At 40.8% G+C, this 23,703-nt stretch overlaps 1 protein-coding gene and 1 long non-coding RNA gene across 5 annotated transcripts in view; one reads left to right on the forward strand and one right to left on the reverse strand.

The window, feature by feature from the left end:
- LOC120396763 (protein adenylyltransferase SelO-like) overlaps nt 1-23,703 on the forward strand; it is a 44,414-nt gene that overhangs the window by 5,242 nt on the left and 15,469 nt on the right. For all 3 annotated transcript variants that reach the window (XM_039521821.1, XM_039521823.1, XM_039521822.1), the window contains exons 7-15: nt 1,737-1,804; nt 5,531-5,618; nt 6,947-7,016; nt 8,829-8,901; nt 10,503-10,586; nt 12,395-12,524; nt 12,842-12,886; nt 12,986-13,067; nt 13,158-13,250. In XM_039521821.1, coding sequence (XP_039377755.1) covers nt 1,737-1,804; nt 5,531-5,618; nt 6,947-7,016; nt 8,829-8,901; nt 10,503-10,586; nt 12,395-12,524; nt 12,842-12,886; nt 12,986-13,067; nt 13,158-13,250 — 733 coding nt within the window. The remainder of the gene's footprint in view (nt 1-1,736; nt 1,805-5,530; nt 5,619-6,946; nt 7,017-8,828; nt 8,902-10,502; nt 10,587-12,394; nt 12,525-12,841; nt 12,887-12,985; nt 13,068-13,157; nt 13,251-23,703) is intronic.
- LOC120396767 overlaps nt 19,947-23,703 on the reverse strand; it is a 28,614-nt gene continuing 24,857 nt past the window's right edge. Inside the window, exons 2-3 of one of the 2 annotated variants that reach the window (XR_005593351.1) lie at nt 21,394-21,510; nt 19,947-20,391 (exon numbers count right to left, since the gene is read on the reverse strand). This is a non-coding gene — a long non-coding RNA (uncharacterized LOC120396767). Of the gene's footprint in view, nt 20,395-21,393; nt 21,511-23,703 lie in introns of both variants that reach the window. The other variant, XR_005593352.1, reaches the window with a different exon arrangement.

Consider the following 23,703-nt stretch of genomic DNA (forward strand, 5'->3'; position numbering starts at 1 on the left):
TTCAGAATGTAAGGCAGCATTTATAAGAAGCCAGGGGAGGCTAAGCTTCCCCCAAAAAGGCTGGCTAGGCAGGGGGGAAATCCCATAGATGTGGCACGAGTCACCCCTCTGTAGGCGTGCCTGCCCACTGCTATCTTTGAAGTGCCAAAAGTGAAGCTCCATAGAAAGGGGTGGTGCCGCGCTCCGTGCGTCCCCACTCTCCCTCTTTCTCCAAGGCCCGTCCCTCGTTCCATCTCTTCTCACACTCACTCTGCCTCATCCCCCAAGGCCTCCTCTGTCTGCTGCTCACTCGTCTCCTCCCTTCCCTCCACCACTCACCGAAGGCAGGAAAAAGTGGTGAAGCCATGGCCCCATGGTGGCCCCCCCTGTTCTGGAAAGGGGGTGGGCAGATCTACCCAACACAGTGGTTAAAACCCTGGCAGCTGCCATCTTTGCTACTGCTCTCACTGTTGCTACCACTAGTGGAGCCATAGGAGCCAGTTTCCTTCGGGCCCAGGGGGTGCTCAACCCCCTGCTCCATCACAGGCCCCACCCAGTTGTTTCCCCCAAACCCCCATCTCCATCCTGTCTCTTCCTGCCCCCACTCTGCCCCAGGCCCCGCCCCCACCCCATCCCCCAAAGTCCTCATCCCAGCCCCACCTCTTTCCACCCCCACCCCACCTCTTCTTGCCCAGTTCCGCCCTCTCCCCTGAGCATTCCACGTCCCCTCCATCCCAGAGCCTCCTGCATGCCACGAAACAGCTGAGCGTGGCAAGTGGGAGGCATGGGGGGGAGGGTTGTAGGGGGGAACTGGCTGCTGGTGGGTGCTAAAAACCCGCCACTTTTTTTCCATGGGTGCTCCAGGGCTGGAGCACCCACAGAGTGAGCACCTATGAGTGGAGCTGTACTAGTTTTAGCAAGAATGGAATTTTTTTCTGAAAAAAGGCTAATGTAGACAGTGTCTGCGTAAAATCCACTGAGTTACCGTACATAAAAGGTCAGCAAGGAACTCCTGACAGGGAGTTCACCATGAGGGTCTTTGACTTTGAAATTGACTCCCTAAAACCCTTGCCAGAAATAATCCATTTTGTTTTGCCTTTAGGGCACATGGCAAAATCCATTTATATGGCTAGAAGGAGGGTTGAGTCTTGTAAGGCAAATGAGGGAGTATGGATTTTTATCTGAAGGGGATAAGGTTTTTCAGTAGCCAAAGTGGGGAGATTTCAGTTTTTTGGATTTTTTTTTTTTTAATGTAGGGGAAAGTTGGGGGCGAGACCACTAGTATGGTAGCACTGGTTCAAGTGAAGATAGAAACCTACATTGCGATGTTAGTTTTTGGTTTTTAATTTTCTTTCAATCATCTGGGAGTCTGAGACTATTGTTATTTTTTTTACAACAGTATCAGTCAATCAGAATCCCAACCATGCTAGGTGCTGTACAGCATAAATTTTAAAAAATGACAGTCCTTGCCCCAGAGCTCACAATTTAAGATTATGACAAGATGGCACAGATGAAAGAAACAGACAAAGGATGGATTGTGGGTTGGAGGATAAGGTAAAGGTGAAACAAACACATTTTGCTAATAAGCTATAGCCTCACCTTGTCACCTGCCTACATCATTTCTAAAGACTTAATCATACCAGCACACCAATTATTCATCTTTTCTTTCTTCTTTAAAATGAAATACGATTGTAAAATGTGACTTCCAAAATATTTTTGCTGAGATAACTTTCATGGCTTTTTATCTTCTCTTACAGCTTAGTTGTAAGTAATGATGATGTGTGGAGAGACCAGTTTTACAATGGAAGTGTTAAAAAAGAAAGAGGTAATCGGTGCATTTAAAATATTCTCCAGTGATTTTTTTTGCATTGTGTACTTGGAAAGTGCACTATATTTTTAGAATGAAAATATGCGCCAAATCATCTCATTTCCAGAGAATCCTTATTTAGATACTATACTTCCTCCTGAGGAAATCAGCCCCAAAATGTTTCTTAATTTAAAATTCCCGTGGTCAAGACTGCTGTTGATGTGGCATACCTGACCTGCGTGTGTGTCTTCTCTTTCAAAATTTGACCACAACAGCCACAACAAAAGAGATAAAGGGGGAATTTTCATAGAGCTCCCCTCCAGCAGTGTCCTCTTTTTGGGAACCTGAAATATGGTAACCTTAGTCTTAACTTAATTATTGCTACAAAATACTAGCTCTCTAACTAAGGTAGGGAGAGGGCAGAAAAGATGTTAAAGGGAGAAGTTGAAATTGCTTATGATTTTATGCCAAATAAAAGTGGATATGTTGGAGGAAAAGGGGTGGGAGCAGGGCAGGAATGGAAGGAGAAACAAGAGGGTTGTCTCAGTATCTTCCGGTGGAAATGGTTTAGAAGAGGGGAAAAGGAGTCCAGAAAAGTTGGATGTATTTTAAAGAATCCTTATTGAGGTTGCAGGAACAAACCATCCTGATGTGTAGAAAGAATAGTAAATATGGCAGGCAACCAGCTTGGCTTAACAGTGAAATCCTTGCTGATCTTAAACACAAAAAAGAAGCTTACAAGAAGTGGAAGATTGGACAAATGACCGGAGAGGAGTATAAAAATATTGCTCAGGCACGCAGGAGTGAAATCAAGAAGGCCAAAACACATTGGAGTTGCAGCTAGCAAGGGATGTTAAGAGTAACAAGAAGGGTTTCTACAGGTATGTTAGTGACAAGAAGGTGGTCAGGGAAAGTGTGGGCCCCTTACTGAATGAGGGAGGCAACCTAGTGACAGAGGATGTGGAAAAAGCTAATGGACTCAATGCTTTTTTCGCCTCAGTCTTCACAGACGAGGTCAGCTCCAAGGCTGCTGTCCTGGGCAACACAATATGGGGAGGAGGTGAGCAGCCCTTGGTGGTGAAAGAACAGGTTAAGGACTATTTAGAAAAGCTGGACATGCTAGTTCTAATGCATCGAAGGGTGCTGAGAGAATTGGCTGATGTGATTGCAGAGCCATTATCTTTGAAAACTCCTGGCGATCGGGGGAGGTCCCAGATGATTGGAGAAAGGCAAATATAGTGCCCATCTTTAAAAAAGGGAAGGAGGAGGATCTGGGGAACTACAGGCCAGTCAGCCTCACCTCAGTCCCTGAAAAAATCATGGAGCTGGTCCTCAAGGAATCAATTTTGAAGCACTTTGAGGAGAGGAAAGTGATCAAGAACAGTCAGCATGGATTCACCAAGGGCAAGTAATGCCTGACTAACCTAATTGCCTTCTGTGATGAGCTAACTGGCTCTGTGGATGAGAGCAAAGCAGTGGATATGTTATTCCTTGACTTTAAGAAAGCTTTTGATACAGTCTCCCAAGTATTCTTGCCAACAAGTTAAAGTATGGGCTGGATGAATGGAGTATAAGGTGTATAGAAAGCTGGCTAGATCATCGGGCTCAATGGGTAATGATCAATGGCTCAATGTCTAGTCAGCAGCTGGTATCAAGCGGAGATCCCCAAGGGTCAGTCCTGGGGCCGGTTTTGTTCAATATCTTCATTAATGATCTGGAGGATGGTGTGGACTGCACCCTCAGCAAGTTCGCAGATGACACTAAACTGGGAGGAGTGGTAGATATGCTGGAGGGTAGTGTGGAAGAAATGAATTCCACTCTCAGGTTGGAAGCAACAAAATCAGAGACAGCCTTATTCAGGACATGCAATTGCAAGGGAAGAACACAGCTGACAGAGAGCATCTCTGCCTCACTTTCTCCAAAGTACAAGCAAAATCACACAAGCATTTATACCTCTTTGTGACGTGCATTAATTAAAAACATCTGCATTTTATTTAGGCTATTTGCTATCTATTCCAGTATTTTCTCACTTTCTCTTCTCAAACATCGTTATCTCAAGGCTAGGTCACACTGACTATTCTGCTGTTTTCCACTTGCTTCTGATGTGAGCCCTGCTTCTACAGGTCTCGCGATATTAGGCTAAGACTTAAATGGCTGCATATAAACCCTCTTTTTCTTTCCCTGCTTCAACAGTAGGGATAGCATACAGAGGGACCTAGACAAATAGAGGATTGGGCCAAAAGAAATCTGATGAGGTTCAAGAAGGACAAGTGTAGAATCCTGCGCTTAGGAAGGAAGAATCCCATGCACTGCTACAGACTGGGGACCAAGTGGCTAGGCAGGAGTTCTGCAGAAAAGGACCAAGGGTTACAGTGGATGAGAAGCTGGATATGATTCAACAGTGTGCCCTTGTTGCCAAGAAGGATAACGGCATTTTGGGCTGTATAAGTAGGAGCATTGCCAGCAGATCCAGGGATGGGATCATTTCCCTCTATTTGGCATTGGTTAGGCCTCATCTGGAGTACTGTTTTGGGCCCCACATTAAAAGAAGGATGTGGAAAAATTGGAAAGAGTCCAGCAGAGGGCAACAAAAATGATTAGGGGGCTGGAGCACATGATTTATGAGGAGAGGCTGAGGGAACTGGGATTATTTAGTCTGCAGAAGAGAAGAATGAGGGGGGATTTGATAGCTGCTTTCAGCTACCTGAAAGGGGGTTCCGATGAGGATGGATCTAGACTGTTCTCAGTGGTAGAAGATGACAGAACAAGGAGTAATGGTCTCAAGTTGCAGTGTAGGAGGTTTAGGTTGGATATTAGGAAAAACTTTTTCACTAGGAGGGTGGTGAAGCACTGGAATGGGTTACCTAGGGAGGTGGTGGAATCTCCTTCCTTAGAGGTTTTTAAGGTCAGGCTTGACAAAGCCCTGGCTCGAATGATTTATTTGGAGATTGGTCCTGCTTTGAGCAGGGGGTTGGACTAGATGACCTCCTGAGGTCCCTTCGAACCCTGATATTCTATGATTCTAAGGGATATGCAACTTGCAGTATATTAATGGAAAAATCTGGAACACAGCAATGCCCAAAGACGACTTTTCTCTTTCCCCATTTTATTCTTTTAGTATGTTTGTCTTATTTATCTGCTTTAAGTTAGTTGATTAGGGCCCTCCATAACAATCCTGCTGCATTCCTCTGTTTGAATTAGGACTGAGTGACCAGTGATGCTATTTCTGACTGGATGCTTTTTCTAGAACCTTTTAATTTGTGTGCTTCTAGGCTTAAATTTTCAAAAGTAAATAGGGACCCAAAACCACTAATCACTTTTGAAATTTAGGCCCTTCACTCCCTCTGTTTCATTTCTTTTGTCTCTTCCATTTTCCTCTTCATTGTTTGTTTCTTACTCATTTCCCCCTTTTTCTTCTTGGAATTAAATGCACAGTTTTCTATATCATGTAAGTTCCTGTTCCTTTTTAAATGGCTTTATATGTGTCAGTCATTTTCAAGCAAATTAAACATTGTTAAAATATTTGTGCGGAATTTAATGCACACACCCTCATATTTGATTTTTAGTTGTTTTATCTGTTTATAAAAATGCATGTGTATGTTTGTGTATATGTGTGTATATATATACATGCACATTTGTGTGTGTACATATATACATATATATAATATATATTCTTGTTGCTGCATTGGTTGTCTTATCTTGCTGATACTCTATTTAAATTTAACATATATGTTTATGTTTAAGGTGCAATAGTCCTGCGTGTTGCCAAATCGTGGTTTCGTATAGGTTCCTTGGAAATTTTAGCTCATTCTGGGGAACTGGACTTGCAAAGGTTAGAATGAAATCTTCATAGTAATATCAATAAAACCTATTCAAACATGTATGTACAGTAGTAATTTAGGATGATAACTTATTGGATTGATTTACCTGATTTTGCTATTTACTTATAAGGAAAGAAATACTATTTAATAAAGATTCAAATGCCAGATATTCATGGTAAGGGCTGCATTTAGCTGTTTGGCCTTGACCTTGCAAAAACATTCTCACAGGCTTAAATTTATATACGAGTAGTCCCATTAACTAAGCAATTGTATACATTTTTGTAGGATCAAGGCTTCAGTTTGTAAAAGTTTTCATAGGGGCCTGTGTGTGCTACTGTAATATAAATATGAAATATAACAACAGAAGTACATTCTGCAATATGTATTTTCTAGCAGCATGTAGGATTAAAAGGGAATAATGTATGTGGGTAACAAGCTATTGCAGAACTATTACAGGCTTTTTAACAATACTATAGTTTTCTCATCATTAAAATATTTGGCCTTAACCAGTTTTGTTGCTCAGTTTAAGAGAGCTTGAATCAAGTAAAATTCCTCGGATCTTCCTCCTTTGAATCTGTAGACTGATTGCTAATCACCTACAGTAGGGACTCATGCAGGTAGTGCTCAAAGAAGAAATAGCAGTTACTTACCATAGTAAGCAGTTGTTAAGATGATTGCCTGCCTGGATCCATGCTGCCTACCCTCAGACCCCTTTATTTTGAAATCTTACAGCAGATTTTTGATTTGTGGAATGAACTGAATTATGGTTGAGGCTGTGCTATATAGGATTTTAATTTATATGTGTGCAGTCCCAGTCAACAGTTTCTGAGAAAGTTCCAAGCTAAGGCACCTAGGACCTGCATGTCACTTGCTGTCAGGACCATATAGGCAGTTCTTGAAGAACCATATTATATGGTGGTAAATAGCTGTTTTTTCTAAGGGTTTATAATTCAGCCATAAAAATGTTCTGTGTGGTAGAAACTTGGCTCAGAACTTTGCCTGGTAGTGATTTTTTCTTATAACCAAACCAGTTTGTCAGAAAATGTTATACGGGCATATAAACAAATATTGTGCTCTAGTCAGAGAATTTAATACTTGGAATTGTTTTAACATAATGTGACTGCTTCTGATCATGTTCTATGTGTGAAATATTAAGTTTTATTGCTAACGGATTCCATTAGGGTCTTATCCATTGCATTTAATGGGTGTTTCTTTAATGACTTCACTGGGCTTTGATCAGCCCTTTAATGTGAAGAATAAGAATGATTAGTCATCTCTTTGGCACATCAGTCCTAAAAATACTGGTTTTGCTTAAAGAACTCTTGATTCACTTTTTCAGGACACTGCTAGACTTTGTCATACAAGAACATTTTCCATCAGTAAACATGAATGATTCAAATAGATATTTGGTGAGTATAAGAGACTTTTAAGTTGCATGCATATTGTCAACGAAACATCATTTGTATTAACAATATAAAAATAAATTTAAAATGTTGCAAATAACACTGCAGTGGGCTTGCAGTTTTTATTCAAACAGATGTTTGCAAGTATTATTCTTCAATATTCTCACAGTTCTCCCTTCAAGTATGAAGATTGTCTTTTCCTGCCTGTTACTTTACACAAACATATTTATTGTGAAAACAACCAGGATTCTAGTGGCACCTTAAACACTAACAGATTTATTTGGGCATAAGCTTTCGTGGGTAAAAAACCCACTTCTTCAGATGCATGGAGTGAAAATTACGGCTACAGGCATAAATATATATTGGCACATGAAGAGAAGGGAGTTATCTTACAAGTGGAGAACCAATGTTGAAGGCCAATTCAGTCAGGGTGGATGTGGTCCACTCCCAGTAATTGATGAGGCGGTGTCAATACCAAGAGAGGGAAAATTGCTTTTGTAGTGAGCCAGCCAGTCCCAGTCCCTATTCAAGCCCAAATTGATGGTGTTAAGTTTGCAAATGAATTGTAACTATACAGTTTCTCTTTGAAGTCTGTTTTTGACGTTTTTTTGTTGAAGAATGGCTACTTTAAAATCTGTTATTGAATAACCAGGGAGATTGAAGGGTTCTCCTACTGGCTTTTGTATGTTACCATTCCTTATGTCTGATTTGTGTCCATTTATCCTTTTCCGTGGAGACTGTCCGGTTTGGCCAATGTACATGGCAGAGGGGCATTGCTGGCACGTGATGGTATGTATCACATTAGCAGATGTGCAGGAAATTGTTGAAATCCAGGTGGAATCCTTCAATGACCTCCTTCCCATGGGTCCATATGATGATGTCATCAATGTAGCATAAGTAGAGGAGGGGCGCTAGGGGACGAGAGCTGGGGAAATGTCCTAAGTCAGCCATAAAATGTTGGCATACTGTGGGGCCATGGGAGGCAGGCCAATCCTCGCTTACAGACAGCCCCCCAACCTGAAGCAAATGCCAGCAACTACACACCACAGGAACCAACCCCTGTAACAAACCCCATTGCCTTCTCTGTCCCCATATCTACTCTAGTGGCACCATCATAGGACCCAACCACACCAGCCACACCATCAGGGGCTCATTTGCCTGCACATCTACTAATGTGATATATGCCATCATGTGCCAGCAATGCCCCTCTGCCATGTACATGTACCACTTGTAAGATAACTCCCTTCTCTTCATGTGCCAATATATATTTATGCCTGTATCTGTAATTTTCACTCCATGCATCTGAAAAAGTGGGCTTTTTACCCACAAAAGCTTATGCTCAAATAAATCGGGTAGTCTTTAAGGTGCCACCGGACTCCTTGGTGTTTTTGTGATTACAGACTAACACGGCTACCTCTCTGGTATTTATTATGGTAATATCCCATTCATGTTTGTTCCCCTTATGCCCTTCATATACTAACCATAGACTAGTGATGGAGTGTAGGATCATGCTGTACCCTAAATAAATGCAATATCATTACTATAACACTTTGGTTTTAGCATTATTGCTATTGCAGCTGAATTTGGGCATTGTCACACAGCTCTAGGTGTTCTTGGATAAGATCATCATGCAGCCAACTCATTGACAGTGCCATGTAAAAGTTCTGACAGGCATAAAAAATATGTGCCCAAATATTAAAAAGAAAACAGTATAATGTGCCAACTGTTATTTTTAAAGAAATTATATATTTGATAACATACTGTTTATCCGTATTTATTAATGAAAGGGTTTGAAGTAAAAAAAATATTTGATTTCAGGACTTTTTCTCTAGAGTGGTATTGGAGACTGCAAATCTGATTGCATTGTGGATGTCAGTGGGCTTTGCTCATGGTAAGCAATGATAGCTCAATTAAATTATTGGTGTGGTAATTGTAAAATATTACGGTCTGTTAAAAGTCCTTTTACCCTTAATAAACTCAAATCCTTTTGGTTTTGGTATTTGTTTTGTTTAAATTCCCTAGAATGTATCAGTGTTAATTAAAAAAACAAGCTAAAAATGGTGCAAAAAACTTAACTTCAAAATTTTTTTGGTAATTATCAGGGTTAATGTTGAGGGGACAGGAGGACAGAAAATAGCAACAAGTAGAGAAAAGTAAGAGTATTGAAAGTTAAAATAGTTTAATGCTGTGATTTATTTCATGAATTGTATATTAACAGTACGTAGGTATATGCACATGTGTGCATGCATCCGTATCTTCCAGGACATTGCCTTACTTTAACAGACAGCCCCACACTTACACTTAAATGTGTTAATGTTAATAATAAATTAATCTATCTAATATAATGTATTGGATTTTCTTAAGATAATTAGTATTTTCATGTACTTGAAGGGTTCAAAGTTCAGGTGAAAATCAGTAAAAACCAAAAAAAAAATTAGCTTTTTTAAAACCTGGGAATTTTTTGGTAGAGATCCGTAAAAATCAGAAATGAAGATCCTTACATATACTTAATAATGGCTTTTGCTTTGTCATGTTTAATTCTTTTCTTTTTGTCCTTTATTTCAAACTTTTTGGCATTTTTACCTACAACAATACCCTTGTTGTTATTTAGCACTTCTGCAAGTTTTCTCTGACAGATTCAAGAGATGTGTTGATTTTCAAAGTGCAGACAGATTAGGAAGAGGCAAAAGACTGGCATAGTACATGGGCTTCTCAAAAAATTCTTTAAGAAGGGTTGCTGGTTAGTGGCAAAGAACACAGTTGTATCAATATTGCTTATTTCTGTCAGTCTACTGGATTTTTTTAAAGTGAACACTTTAGATGATACAATACAGTGGTTGTTTCTGAAGGACAGTTGCACTGATGTAGCACTAGTGCATGTAATAGTGTTTTGTAATATATTCAGAGACCATATGTTAATGTCATATAATTGGCATGAATTTGTGATGCCTTCATTAGATCCTATCATATACAGTTAGATAGTACAGTGGTGGGGCCATATCAGTACCTAAATTCACTGATACATGAATTTATTGATACAGCATCATGGGAATACTTGTTTATTTGGAAAACCACTGTACTCTCAATATGCTATGAAACTTTGTTTCAGAATTATCCCCATTAGGAGAATCAGCATGATATTGCTAATATAGCGCGCACACAACTCACAAGGAAAGGAAAGGAAAATAATTGATCAAATGTGCATAGTTCCTCAATGTTGTCACTGAAAGTAAAAGAAGACAGTGCCATCTAGGCATGGAAACCAGATGAGATATCACAGAGACATCAGATGTTTTCAGTTTTGATATATAAAATGCCTGCAATGTTGAGAACAAGGGATTTAGCTTAAAATCCAGAATCTCATCTGCTGGGTCCAACTTTAGATAGATCCACCATAATCTAGGCTTTTCAGCAAATTTTCTGCTTTTGATAAATCAGCAGTGTCTAGACTAAACAACTTTATTGTGTATTTTTATTGTTGATTAATTCTAGGTGTGTGCAATACAGATAACTTCAGTTTGTTATCCATAACAATAGATTATGGTCCATTTGGTTTTATGGAGTCCTATGATCCAAGTGAGTATAGCACATGTATTTGAATATACCCTTTTTGTTGGACGTGAAATTCCTTCTTATTGTGTTGTTATATAACTTTCTGAGCAAACAAAAATTATTAACATTATTAGCACATGGATTCTGCATATGTGTACTGTATGTACATTGGTCAGAAAATAAATTTTGTGCATCTAGTTGCATTTTAGATCAGAGAGTAGTTTTACTGTGTATTACACAAGTTATATTTTAAACTGTACACTAAAAAACTTGCAGATAATGTATATTACTACTAAACCCATTTCCATGAAGAATCTGTCATACTGACGTTCATCAGATTCCCAGATGCTATAGCAGAAATCAAGAAAAAACTGTAAAAATTGAATACAGCTAAAAGTAGCCAAAAGCAAAATCTGTCATCTTTTATCATTTTGACTTTACAATCATAACTGTTAATCCGGGGGGCGGGGGGTGGTGGTGTCAAATCTGCCCAGTTATAACACTCTACTGTAAATCTTTCATTGAAATCATGAATTACATTACTCTCTCCATCTGTAATAAATAGACATAGGTCCAGAAGATGGTGTTCAGATGTACATTACATTTAGGCTGGGGTTTGGAAGTCAAATCATGGCTGGGGGTCAGCCTCAATGGTGTTGAAATCTCACTGTCTATTTTCATAAGATTTCAGGCTCAAATGATGAAAATCTTCTGAAATCTGATCTTGTACACCTTGGGCATATCTCAGCTGGAACCTTAAAAGAGGCTCTTCTAGTTTTCTTTCTTTCCCTGAAGCCAAACCAGAGGTGTGGATGTAGCTCTGGGGATTCAGATTTGAACATGTGCCTCAGCTCCCAAAATTCACCCTTATGTAGGTGGGCTGGGGAGGAGAGTGGGGTTGCATTTGAAGTAGTGTTTTGGGCCCACCTCTAATAACAATGAATCAAACAAAGTAGAATTCCTATTTGACACCAACTCTGAGATGCTGTTCCTAGTCACAGTCCTTGTTTCCTTCTGAGTGCCGGGGCTGATCCCCATTAGTATTGCTTCTGGTAGTAGCTTCCTCAGAGAGTACAAAGGAGGATCCAGGACGACAGCCTTTCCCCTCATAGACACCGACCAGCAGAGCTGGCCCTGTTCTGGACAAGAAGTGTATGCTGCATCCTTTCTGAGGTTGATGCTGTGGCTATGCTTACCCTTTGCTCCTGGATGCATTATGCCTTTCATGAAGGGTATGCATTTGCCTATTTGCCACTCCTCAAAGTGGACTTTCTTGTGCTGGAACATTTTATCCCTAAATATTTCAGAAGCTAATATATAATTATATACATTTTGAAATAATCTTTATGTTCAGATAATTAGTGTCACTAGGCTACTTAAAAATATATGCATCTCATTTATTTAGATTATATTGTAAAAATATATTGTTGTTTGGAAGACCGGAATCCCTAGGTATCTAACCATATGATATTTAATAGTAGCATTATTTATATTAAAGAACACTGAAAAACATTATTCTGAGTGTAAAAAAAATGGCTGTTTAAATATCTGAATTTATTCTGTGTCTTGAAGTAGGAAAACAACACTTGTGACCATCTGGGAACTTGTGCTCTAAGAATGTATTCTTTACTCTGGCAAATGTTAGATCTCGGGCTAATCCAGTGTAAATAAATATTCTTGTGTTTGGAGTACTCTGAGTTAATATTTAGTGCTTGCAAGACTTCTATTAGTTTGCTGTTTAAATATGAAAAATTAGCCTAGTTTAATATTTTAACTTTGATTGTTTATTCTAATTAATCTGTTGCAGAAATGTGATGCTTTGTTTCAAACAGATTTTGTTCCAAACACATCTGATGATGAAAGGAGGTATAAAATAGGAAACCAAGCAAATGTTGGGATGTTTAATCTGAACAAGCTGTTACAAGCTCTAAAACCTGTATTGGATCGCAGACAAAAGCAGCTGTAAGTTATCCTTAAAAATATCTTCACACTTAAAAGAACTAGAGAGATATGCTATAATGGCCATATGTGTAGGAAAAAAGGGGGCTATCTTTTTAGGAAGTTTGATTTCTAAACAGAAAGTATTTTCTGGATATGTTACTGGCCAAACAAGACTGTTTTTAAAACAAATAAAAAAAAAAAACCAAAATGGGGTAAGAGGGAAGTTTTTCATAAATAGGTACAAGCCAGAAGAAGGTTTCACGCTTGAATGTGAAGCTGAATTGTGTCTTTGGTATTAGTGTTGGTCAATAGGATTTGATATTTCCTTACTTTTATAGTGCTTTCCAGATTCTGGAGGGATACTCTGAGCATTATTACACACGGTATGTACTTCCATAACTCAGATTTTAAAGCAGCATATACTATAGAATATGTTTTCAGAACAATTTATTTGCCTTCATAATTTCTGTTACTGCTTTCAGTTTTACAGAACTATTTAGAGCAAAATTGGGTCTCCTTGGGGAGAGTGAGGATGATAACTATTTGATTGCATTTCTTCTAAAAGTGAGTTTATTATTGGTCATTCTTTTGGGGATATTTGAACTGATGTCTAATATTTTAAGAACACTGATAGAAATGTATTTAATTTCATAGCTCATGGAAGATACAAAGGCTGATTTTACAATGGCATTTCGGCAGCTCAGTGAGATTACTCAACACCAGCTAAAAGAGCTCCGTATTCCTCAGGTATTAATTAATACATGATATTTTAGGAACATCTTATTGGCCTTTGAGCTCACCTAGGCAAGTATGGAATGAATAAGTGAGTAATTAAGGGTACATAGTGAAAACTGCATGCGTCAAATTTTCAGTTACAGGCATAACATGGACACTCACAGAACTATATCCACACACAACTTCACTTGCATGAATGCCTGCATACATCAGGTATGTCTTCTGAGCACCTTCAGACACATTAGATGAAAGGATTGCTAAGAGAACGCCATCTCCTAACATGTTTTATTGCTTTTAAGTGTATATATTTAAACAACAGAAATATTAATGGGAAAAAATCTACTTTTGTTAGTATAGAGATAGCTAAAAGCAATTAGTCATAAAGCATATATAGTATCTTCAAAGTTTACATTCTACAGCCTTTACAGACAAGGACCCTGCATCTGCCAACTTTATATTTCTTCTTCAAGCAGTGTCCACTTCAGGTGAGCTCACACCCTTGCGCCTTTAATCAGATTTTTAGTAGTAGTGCCCCTTTGGCCCGTGCATGTGACCAACGCTTCCTTGGGCCCCGACTTACACAAGCATTCCGTTCCAGAACGCCTTGCGTAACTCAAATTTTGCGTAAGTCGGGAACGTATACCCGACCATTACGCGCAAACCCCCCCAAAAAACCGTTCTAGCTTACGGAACTTACGAAACTTTTTCCATAAATACGGATTTGGGTAAGTCGGGTTTGCGTAACCCGGGGAGTGTTTTTGTATAGGGCTGCATGGGTGAACTGGCCCAGTTCCTTCTCAACATCCTGGGTCTAACACAGAGCATTAGTGTGCCTTACTTTTGAAGTTTCTGAGCCTGGTTACCTTTCTTTAGTTTATTGTTTTTTCTTTAGTTATTTTATTTACTTTTTATTTAGGGAGACTTTCTCTTGATCCCTTTTCCCTTTGGGGAGGGAAAACTTCCCATATTAAATTCCTCTGCCCTGGGGTATGTCAGGCTTTCCAGGCTTCAGCAGTGCATCTCTTACCGGGAGGCCATTCCATTCAGTGATTGGCATTCCCGTTGTTTCTGTTGCTTGGGGGTGTCTCATATCCCACATAAGTGCTCCATTTGCTCAACTTTTAAGAGCAGGGCTAGAAAACATTGAGAACTAAAACTGAGACTCTTAATGATGGAGCATTCCCTCCAACTGGGCTCAGATCCCGGTCAGGAGACCCCCCCCCTGGATGTCAGTCACTTAATTAACACAGTGCCCCGTCAACTTTGACATGTTTACCTGAGGTAGATCCACAGAGAAGACCATAGAATGCGAAGTCATTCTCCACAGAAAGAGTCCATTTCAAAAAGACCTCAGTCTCCACAGAGCAAGACTGCTGCGGAGACCTTGCGTCCCGCCTTGGGTATGGCTGAGGCTCCAGATGCTCTTGGAATCGATCCTGTGCCTCAGGCGCCAGGCTCAGCAGAAGAAAAGCATGCTTCATCGAAGCATTCCACAGCTCAGAAAACAGTACCTGCAACTTCTTTGATAAAGTCTACATCTAAGTTGGCCACTAAGATGGCGTCAGTACCAGGAAGACACCATGCCTCTTATCCAGTCTCTGCACTCCCCAAGCATCTTCCTCAGTACCATCTATTTCAACTAGAGTGGACTTGCCAGAACAGCATATACTCTCAGTACCAACAATGGAAAGGCACCCCACTCTTCAAACCAACCTAGTATCATAGGAGTTCAGATTCTCAAGGGATCTATTTGTTTCAGAGAGGCTGGAGTCTCCCTTATAGATTGGTACCAGGAGGTTATCAGTACCAAGAAAAGCACAGTCACTGAGATGCGACCTTTCCCTAGTACCGCTTGACTCATCAACATCTTCAGAGAGTACCGGTGCGTCCCTTCTTGAAAAGGAGGAATTTTCCTCCAATTTGAGTATTTTGATCCATGGATTTCCATCCTGACACTGCGGACAAGAGAGTTGCATCAAAAACTGGCCCATGTATCCCAGACCTTGTTCAAGCACAAGTGGTTGCTACCCCTGTCAAGGCTGATTCCCCAGTCTGACACTTCGAGTGAAGAAGGTGGGGACCTGCAAGGACTCTAAAAATTAATACTGGCCACTCCAGGCTTGTATTAAACTCCCAAGGTTTCAGCTTTTCTCTGACCTTGGATTGGTAGATGCTGCCACCACCCAAGTGCAGAACCTCTTTGAGAAACCAGGAAGGCTCACTTGGGAATTCCTTCCTGTGGGGTACCCTCAAACCCTTTCACACACACACCCTCCGGGGGGGGAAGAGCTGAAAAAGAGAGGGGAAAAAAAGGAAATTAGCTGTTGCCATCAGCTAATTAAACAACATGTGCAAACCTCTTAAGACACAAAAATCTTTTTAAAAGGTTCTTAAAAAAGGTAAATTTTATTTAAAAAAAAAAAGGAAGGAAAATACATCAGGGAACTCAGCTATTGCTAGATTTTAAAAGAGCAATTACAAGGATTAAGCACCAAGAATAGGGTTTTTTTTGGGGGGGTCCAGTGTAAAGGTTACAAGGAAAACAAAAGCATGGGGGTTAGCACAGTGGAATCCACAAGCCATAAAGAAATAAAGGGATAAACCTAATTGTGTCTTCCTAGACATTTCCTGATCTACTTACATATCTGGGGTTTCAAATGAGTTGTTTCTAGGTATGATACTGATGATTTTTCATACCTGGCCCCAAGCTTTTTACAGCATCGCTGCTCTGTCCCCCTCTTCCCAGGAGAACAGCCACAGACAGACAAGGGGGAAGTTTTTTTCTCAATTTTAAAAAGTTCTAGCCGTCCTATTGGCTCTTTTGGTCAGGTGCCCACTCACTTCCTTTTACCTATGCATAACAATGAGACTTTTAAAATCTTTACAGGTAAAGCAAGTAGAGAACAGCTACTAAGAGGGATTTTATAGCTAACTGGCTGGCTGGGTGTCCATAAAATGAAGTTACTGCCCCCCTTCATTTTATCACAACCCCCGATGCCTTTTGGTCCTCAGTGGCCTACTGGGATCCATCAGCAGTTTTACCACGCCTCTAGTCTCTCTTTCAGGAAATACAGGGGAGAAGCTCCTGTACTCCAACTTCTCTCTTACCTCAGGCACCTTTGAGGGGCAGGAGGCCAGGGCAGATAAAGAGGTCACTTCCCAAACAAACATTTTTTCATCTTCCCCAGATGAAGCTGTTATACCTCCCACACTGACTGTGGCTGACGACTTTGGACACTTCTAAAAGTTAATGAAGTGCATTGCAGATTCCCTCCAGATCAGGGAGTCACAAGATAAGCTCCTGGACATCCTCCAATGGACTCCCTCTACCTGAGTTGACCTGCCTACTAATGAGGTTCAGTTATATCCTGCCAAATCCATCTGGGAGTCCCCTGCTATGATTCTGCTGAAGTGCAAATGGGCATATAAGAAAATATTACATCCCGGCTAAGGATTCTGAATTTCTGTTCACCCATCCAACACCAAAGTCCTTGGTAGTGAAGGCAGTAAATGAACGTGGCAGACAATGTTATGCGAAGGCCACGCCATATGATAAGGACCAAAAATGCTTTGATCTATTCAGCAGAAAGATCTATTCATCCATGACTCTTCAGTTTAAGATCACAAACTATCAAGCTCTCATGGCTAAATAAAATCACTCAAATTATGCCAAATTCACCACCTTTATTGAGCATCTGCTGGATGATCAGCATGACCAGTTTCAGGCTGTCATTAATGAGGGTCATCTGTTAGCTAGAACATCACTACAGGCCTCTTTGGATGCAGCCGATACTGCTGCTCAATCCATCTCTGTGGCAGTAGTCATGCAGAGGACTTCCCGACTCTAGCTGTCTGGATTCCCAAGGGAGGTCCAAATCATGGTTGAAGACCTTCTCTTCGATGGCCTCAAACTGTTTGCTGAGTCCACTGATGATGATTCACTATGTACTTTAAGGATTCCAGAACTACATTAAGATCCCTTGGGATTTACACGCCTACAAACAAATGAAAATTTAGTAGATCCCAAACTGCACAAAGATCCCTTCCCACTTCATTCTCAGGTTTTCAGAGACCATATCAACCACACAGGAAAAAGCCAAGGTTCCAGTGGAAGAGATCACCTGCTCCTTCTGCACCATCGTTATCATCTAAGCGTCAGTTTTGATGGACTGGTCAAGGGCCCAGAACTATCTCTCAATACCAAGCTACACATACACCCATCTTCCACTCTTTGGAAACTGTTTCTCCCATTTTCTTTCTGCATGGGAAAGAATCACATCAGACAAATGGATGCTAGAGGTCATAAGATCAGGATACACTATCCATTTTATCTGCCTTCCCCATCCCTCTTCAAGGACCTCTCTCCTGAGCACCTCTTAAAGCAAGAAGTTAACTCACTTCTGCAAATGGGTGCAATAGAACCAGTTCCTATTCTGTACAGAGGGAAGAGGTTTTATTCCAGCTACTTTCTGGTCCCGAAAAAGAACGGACAGTGGAGACCAATTTTAGATCTAAGACTCCTAAACAACTTTTGTCAAGTCTCAAAAATTCAGGATGGTGTCACTTACATTTATAATTCAGTGATTACAACTGGGGGATTGATTTTTAGCCCTCAGCCTTCAGGATCTCTATTTTCATATCGCAATTCACGCATTTCACAAATGATTCCTGCGCTTTTCAGTAGATCAGGATTACTTTCAATATTGAGTGCTTCCGTTTGGCCTTTTGACTGACCCAAGAGTGTTCTCAGAAGTGCTGGCAGTGGTCGCAGCTTATCTTTGACATCCAGGAATAACCATTTTTCCATGCCTCGACAACTGGCTACTCAAAGGCCGGTCTTACAATGATGTTTTTGACACCATAATGAGGATGAGCTCTCTGTTCCATGAGCTAGGGTTGCAGCTCAACATTGAGAAATTCAAGTTGAACCCGGTACAAAGAATAGAGTTCATAAGAGCCTCCTTGGACACTATATCAGCTAGGGCTTATCTTCCCCTCAGCGGATTCTTGATGTTAGCGAATCTTGTCTAAAAGATTCAAATCAGCCCATAGATATCAAAAAGAAGCTGTCTTCAATTGCTCAGACACATGGCAGCCTGCACTTTTGTGATGCCATATGACAGGCTTCACCTTTTGATATTTCCAGGGCTGGCTCAGGACTATTTGTATTCCAAACAAACACAGCTTGAATAAGTTAGTGTCGGTCCTTCGTCAGGTAGGAGAGTCTCTCAGTTGGTGGAGGGACCCCAACCAGTCAGCACAGGGATTTCGTTTGTTCAGCCTTCTCCCTCTATCACTATAATGACAGATGCAGCCCTGAGGGGCTGGGGGATTCACTTGGGGACCCTCACAGTACATGGCAAATGGTCTTCCCAAGAGATGCAACTACACATCAACCTCATCAAACAGAGGGCAGTCAGGAATTCATGTATCCACTTCCTCCCTTTAATCAGGAACAAATCCATAAAGAGACAACATAGCTTGCATATTTTATATTAACTGACAGGAAGGGGCCAGCTCCCCTTCCCTTTGTGCTGAAGCAGTAAAGCTCTGGAACTCGTGCATAGCCAATTGCATCCTTATTTCAGCAACTTATCTTCTGAGGATATAGAACCAGTTAGCAGATGACCTCAGCAGGCACTTTTCCCAGGACTAGAAATGGGAATTGGATCCTCAGATTCTTGATCAAATTTTTTGGACTTGGGGAGTTCAAAAATAGACCTCTTTGCCACTGTTACCAACAAGTAATGCAAACGCTTTTGCTGAAGGGGGAGATTGGGTCCTCTCTCTTTTGGAGATGCCTTCCTCATTTCATGAACAGAAGGCTTTCCATATGTGTTTTCCCCAACACCCTGATTCTGAAGGCGATCAATAAGATCAAGCACAACAAAGCCATAATAGTCTCAGCGTGGCCCAGACAGATATGGTATATCCTTTCCTGATTCACCTAACCATCTGTCAGATGATCAGCCTTCCATCCATTCCTCATTTTTCCCAGGATGCTGGCTGCACTCTTCATCCCAACCTGAGTGTACTTCGTCTCAGAACTTGGCTCCTAGATGGTTCATGGGACTACAGTTGACTTGTTCTGAGGAGGTACAACAAGTATTATTGGACAGCAGAAAAGATTCCATGAGATACGCTTACCTCCACAAATGGAAAAGATTCAGCCTGTGATGTGTCCAGAGAAGTTTTCCACCTATTCATTCTTACCTGTTGATGAGCCTTGATTACCTCATAGAACTAAAAAAACAGGATTGTCTTTCAGCTCTGTCAAGGTCCACTTGGAGGCTATAACAGCCTTCCATTCAGCAGTTGAAGGATTCTCAGTCTTCACCCATCCTACAACTCTAAGAGTTCTGTGGGGACTGGGAAACCTTTTCCCCCAAATTAAGGAACTCATTCCTATCTGGGATTTGAATTTAGTACTTAGATGCCTTATGCCTTTGAGCCAAACCTCTTTCCTCATTAATTTATCTTGGAAAACAGCCTTTTTGGTGGCAATCACCTCTGCTCGCAGAATTGGAGAAGTAGGGGGCTCTAATGGCAGATCCTCCATTTACATATTTTTCAAGGACAAGGTTTTGTTATGTCCATGCCCAAATTTTGTATCATCTGAATTTCACATCAACCAGATTATGCACCGTCTGTTCCCCCCCCCCCCCCAAGCCTCATCGGTCCAAAGAAGAGGCCATTTTACACACATTGGACATTAGGAGGGCGATAGCCTTTTATTTGGAAAGAACCAAGTCATTTGGGAAGTAACCCAAACTGTTTGTGACTATTGTGGATAGATCCGAAGATTCAGCAATTTCCACCCACAGACACTCCAGGTGGATTTCTGATTGTATCATATTGTACTATAAATCTTTAGATATACAGTCTCCTTCTAGGGTGTTGGCCCATTCCATGAGATTTCTGTCTGCTTCTATGGCATTATTCAAGAATGTTCCTATTCTGGAAATGTATAAAACTGCCACTTGGTCTTCTGTACATATTTTTCCTAAGCATTATGCACTGGTCCAGTTTTCCAGATCAGATGCTGCAGTTGGAAATGCTGTGGTGTCTTCAATCTTGGACTTGGCACAAAAGTCCCCCTCTCTAGCTGGAGTTACTGCTGGTAGTCACCGGAAGTGGAGCACCTATAGGGACACTACTAAAAGAAGAAGAGGTTACTCACCTTATGCAATAACTGGAGTTCTGTGAGATGTGTCCCCCTATGGGTACTCCACTACTCGCCCTCCTTCCCCTCTGCTTTGGAGTTTCCTCTGGGGACTTTATGGTACATAAGGAACTAAAGTTTAAGATGGATTTCAGTATCATGTGACATGTTCACATGTCCTGTGAGACTTCATTACTCACTGGCTGGCACCCACTTATGCAGGAAGGCTTACAAGTAAACAGCCATTTACAACCAATTGTCCTAGCTAATGGGAGCCATCAAGATTCCAAGCCACCATTAATGGCCCACACTTTGCATAGTTACAATAGGACTTCAGAGTAATACTTCATATTTCTAGTTTCAGGTACAAGAATGATACATTCATACAACTAGGATGAACACATTCATTAGATTATAAGCTTTGTAGTGATACCTTACAAGATACCTTTTGCATAAAGCATATTCCAGTTACATTATATTTATACTCATAAGCATAGTTCCATAAAACATATGGAGTGCAACATCATACTATAGTTGGGGAAATTTAGCATTTTTTGCAGTCTGTCTCAGGATTGGAAGTCAACAAAATAGATCAGATACTCAGCTAGCATAAACTAGCATAGCTTTGTTGTCTTCTCTGGAGCTGCACTGATTTACATCAGCTAAGGATCAGACTTGATTTTTTTTTTCTTTTAAAAAAATGTAAAGTCAAATAAAAATCCCCGTAAGATTTACAATAATCAAAATAATAATTTGAGGTAATATATAATATTGACAAGGTTTCTGCTAGTTTTGGAGGTAGCTATGGCTTTCATAGAAATCAGACTAATATAATTAAATTTCATTTTAGTTTAATTAGATTAATTAATGTTTGTACAGAACTTTGAATATGTAACACACCAGAGAGAGTTAAGTATTATCAAGTATTAAATTAATATTGAAGTGATGGAAACAAGGTAGGTTGTTTTAAGTTAAGTATCGTTTACACAAAACCTGCTTTTCTTAGTGAGGAGGAGAATGGAGTTTGTGAAACAATTGTTGCTTTAGAGTTGCCTGTTCTATTTTAGGCCTTTCACCATCTGTTTCCATGGCAGCAAAGCATTCAGGAATCTGGTATATTTCAAAGACAAAATACAGGAAATTCCATTTTCACAACAGCAGTTACAGACTTAAAAATCCAAAAGGCTCTGAGATATTTAGTATGTTTAACCCCAACCCAGCTCTACAAACTGGTAATAAACAAAACTCTAGTCTAGATCCACAAATTAGCACCTACTTTAACCTAACATGGGCCCACCAATAGGTACTAAGCCTGGACCCTACTTTGAGACCATTGGCCCACCCCAATCCAATCTTGTTCCCACTTGCCTGCATCAACCTTAACCCTAGCCAGGGCCCACTGGGTTTTATCTAACCCTGACTTCAATGTAGCAGGCTGCACCCAGCCTGGAGCTACTAGCCAGTCTTCACTCTGAGCCTAGCCCTGGTGCTGGCACCAAACCTAATGTTAGCTAGGGCTTATCAGGTCATGCTCAAATTTAGCCTTAACATGTCCACTGAGCCATCCCCAGTGTGGTCCCAGATTACCTCAATTCCTGCTTTTATTTAGGCCATCTAGCTGGCCCCGAGACCTAATGCTAACTGGCCCATGGGCCATCACCAGCCCTAATTTGAACCTGGGCCCACCATGGCCCCATCCCTCATCCGGTCCCTCTCCAATCCCAATGTGGGCCTAGGACTAGCCCTGATCACAATTTAAGAACATGGGAACAAATCTTTGTCCCTGTCCTCTGCCCATCCCATAGTCCCATTCCATCCCACAGATAACTCAACTGAGCCTAACCTCCAGACCTAAATAACAAAATAAAACAGGTTAAAAACAATCTAGCAACTGTAAGATGAGGTAGAAAAATATACAGATTGCATTTAATGCTGTCCTCAACAGTGAAGGAATAACTGAAGTGTTGACTGTGTGGAGGACACTTAGCAAGTAATAATTTAATAACCAATAAACAGTATAGACTCCCCAAAGTGGGGGACTCATGGAAATCTGGAAGGAAACACACATCTTTTTACAAAGGATTACTATGGCTATTTATAGTACTTTTTCTTTGTGGGGAGCACATTTCATCTTGTCCTGAAAACTCATAGACCCTCTTTATCTTTTGACGTTTTTGCTTCTCTTCTGAATCCAGCTCAGGACAGGCTAGCAGATATACAAATGCATCTTTGTGGGAGGCAAAATGCTTTTGTGCATAAGGCTGTGTGAGAAAATCAGGAGATATGGATTCTGTTCCCAGCTGTGTCACAGACATTTAGATGATCTTAGCCAAAGTCTCTGCTTTTCAGTTTCATCATCTGTAAAATGAGGAAACCTGCCTCAGTGGGTTGCTCTGAGGTTTGATTTGTTAATATTTGAAAAGCTCTTTGACAGCCTCAGATGGCAAATGTTGTAGATGTGCAAAGTACTACTATTTTGGAGAGACTCATGTATACCAAAGGGATGACTGAGAAGAAAAGTGTGTATACGTAAGAGCAAGAATAGCTTTGTGAGCTACAGAGTAAGAGACAAAACCTCTCCCTGGCTCTTAGCTGATGGAATCCTCCCAAACATGCAGTGGAGTTGCTCCTGAGGTTGCAGCAGCTGTGAGCTGCAGTTGTGTTCTTGGTTACTGCATCTCCTCTTCTGTGAGGGGCCAGGCTGGTGAATCAGTTTAGCTGTGTCTGTCTCTCTGAGGTACTTATATGCCCCCCATTACCATTGTGTCTGAGCGTCTCACAATCTTTAATATGTTTTTCCTCACACCCCCTGTTTATAAGGTAGGGAAGTGCTATAATCCCCATTTAACTGAGGAACCGAGAGATTAAATGTCTTGCTCAAGGTGACCTAGGAAATCTGTGGCAGCAAGTCCTAGGCCAGCACCCTAATGCTGGATGATCATTCCTTTCCTTGTGTACTAATCACACCCTTCACCAGGCCGAGGACCTTCTGCAGTCCTTATTTAGGCTGTTGCTGTTTGAGTAGCTGAACAAACTGTTTCAAGCATGTCGATTTAGGCTTGTCGAGGAGAAAGTGTTCTGTTCAAGTTAGAAAATAATTGAACCCAGGAGTTCTGATCCCCCAAGCCTTGTTTGAAATACCAGATGTAATTTTATGCTGTTTAAAAGATTCATATGCATGCAAAACAGATAGTTTTATCTATGCAAGAATGCTTTGCCAGTGGCAAAGCACGTTCTTACAAATCAGCAGACCACTCGCATATCTCCCTCCAGATGCACATATAAACACATTTCAAAACCCAG

Source organism: Mauremys reevesii, linkage group 2 (assembly GCF_016161935.1).
Source record: "Mauremys reevesii isolate NIE-2019 linkage group 2, ASM1616193v1, whole genome shotgun sequence".
Lineage (NCBI taxonomy): Eukaryota > Metazoa > Chordata > Testudines > Geoemydidae > Mauremys > Mauremys reevesii.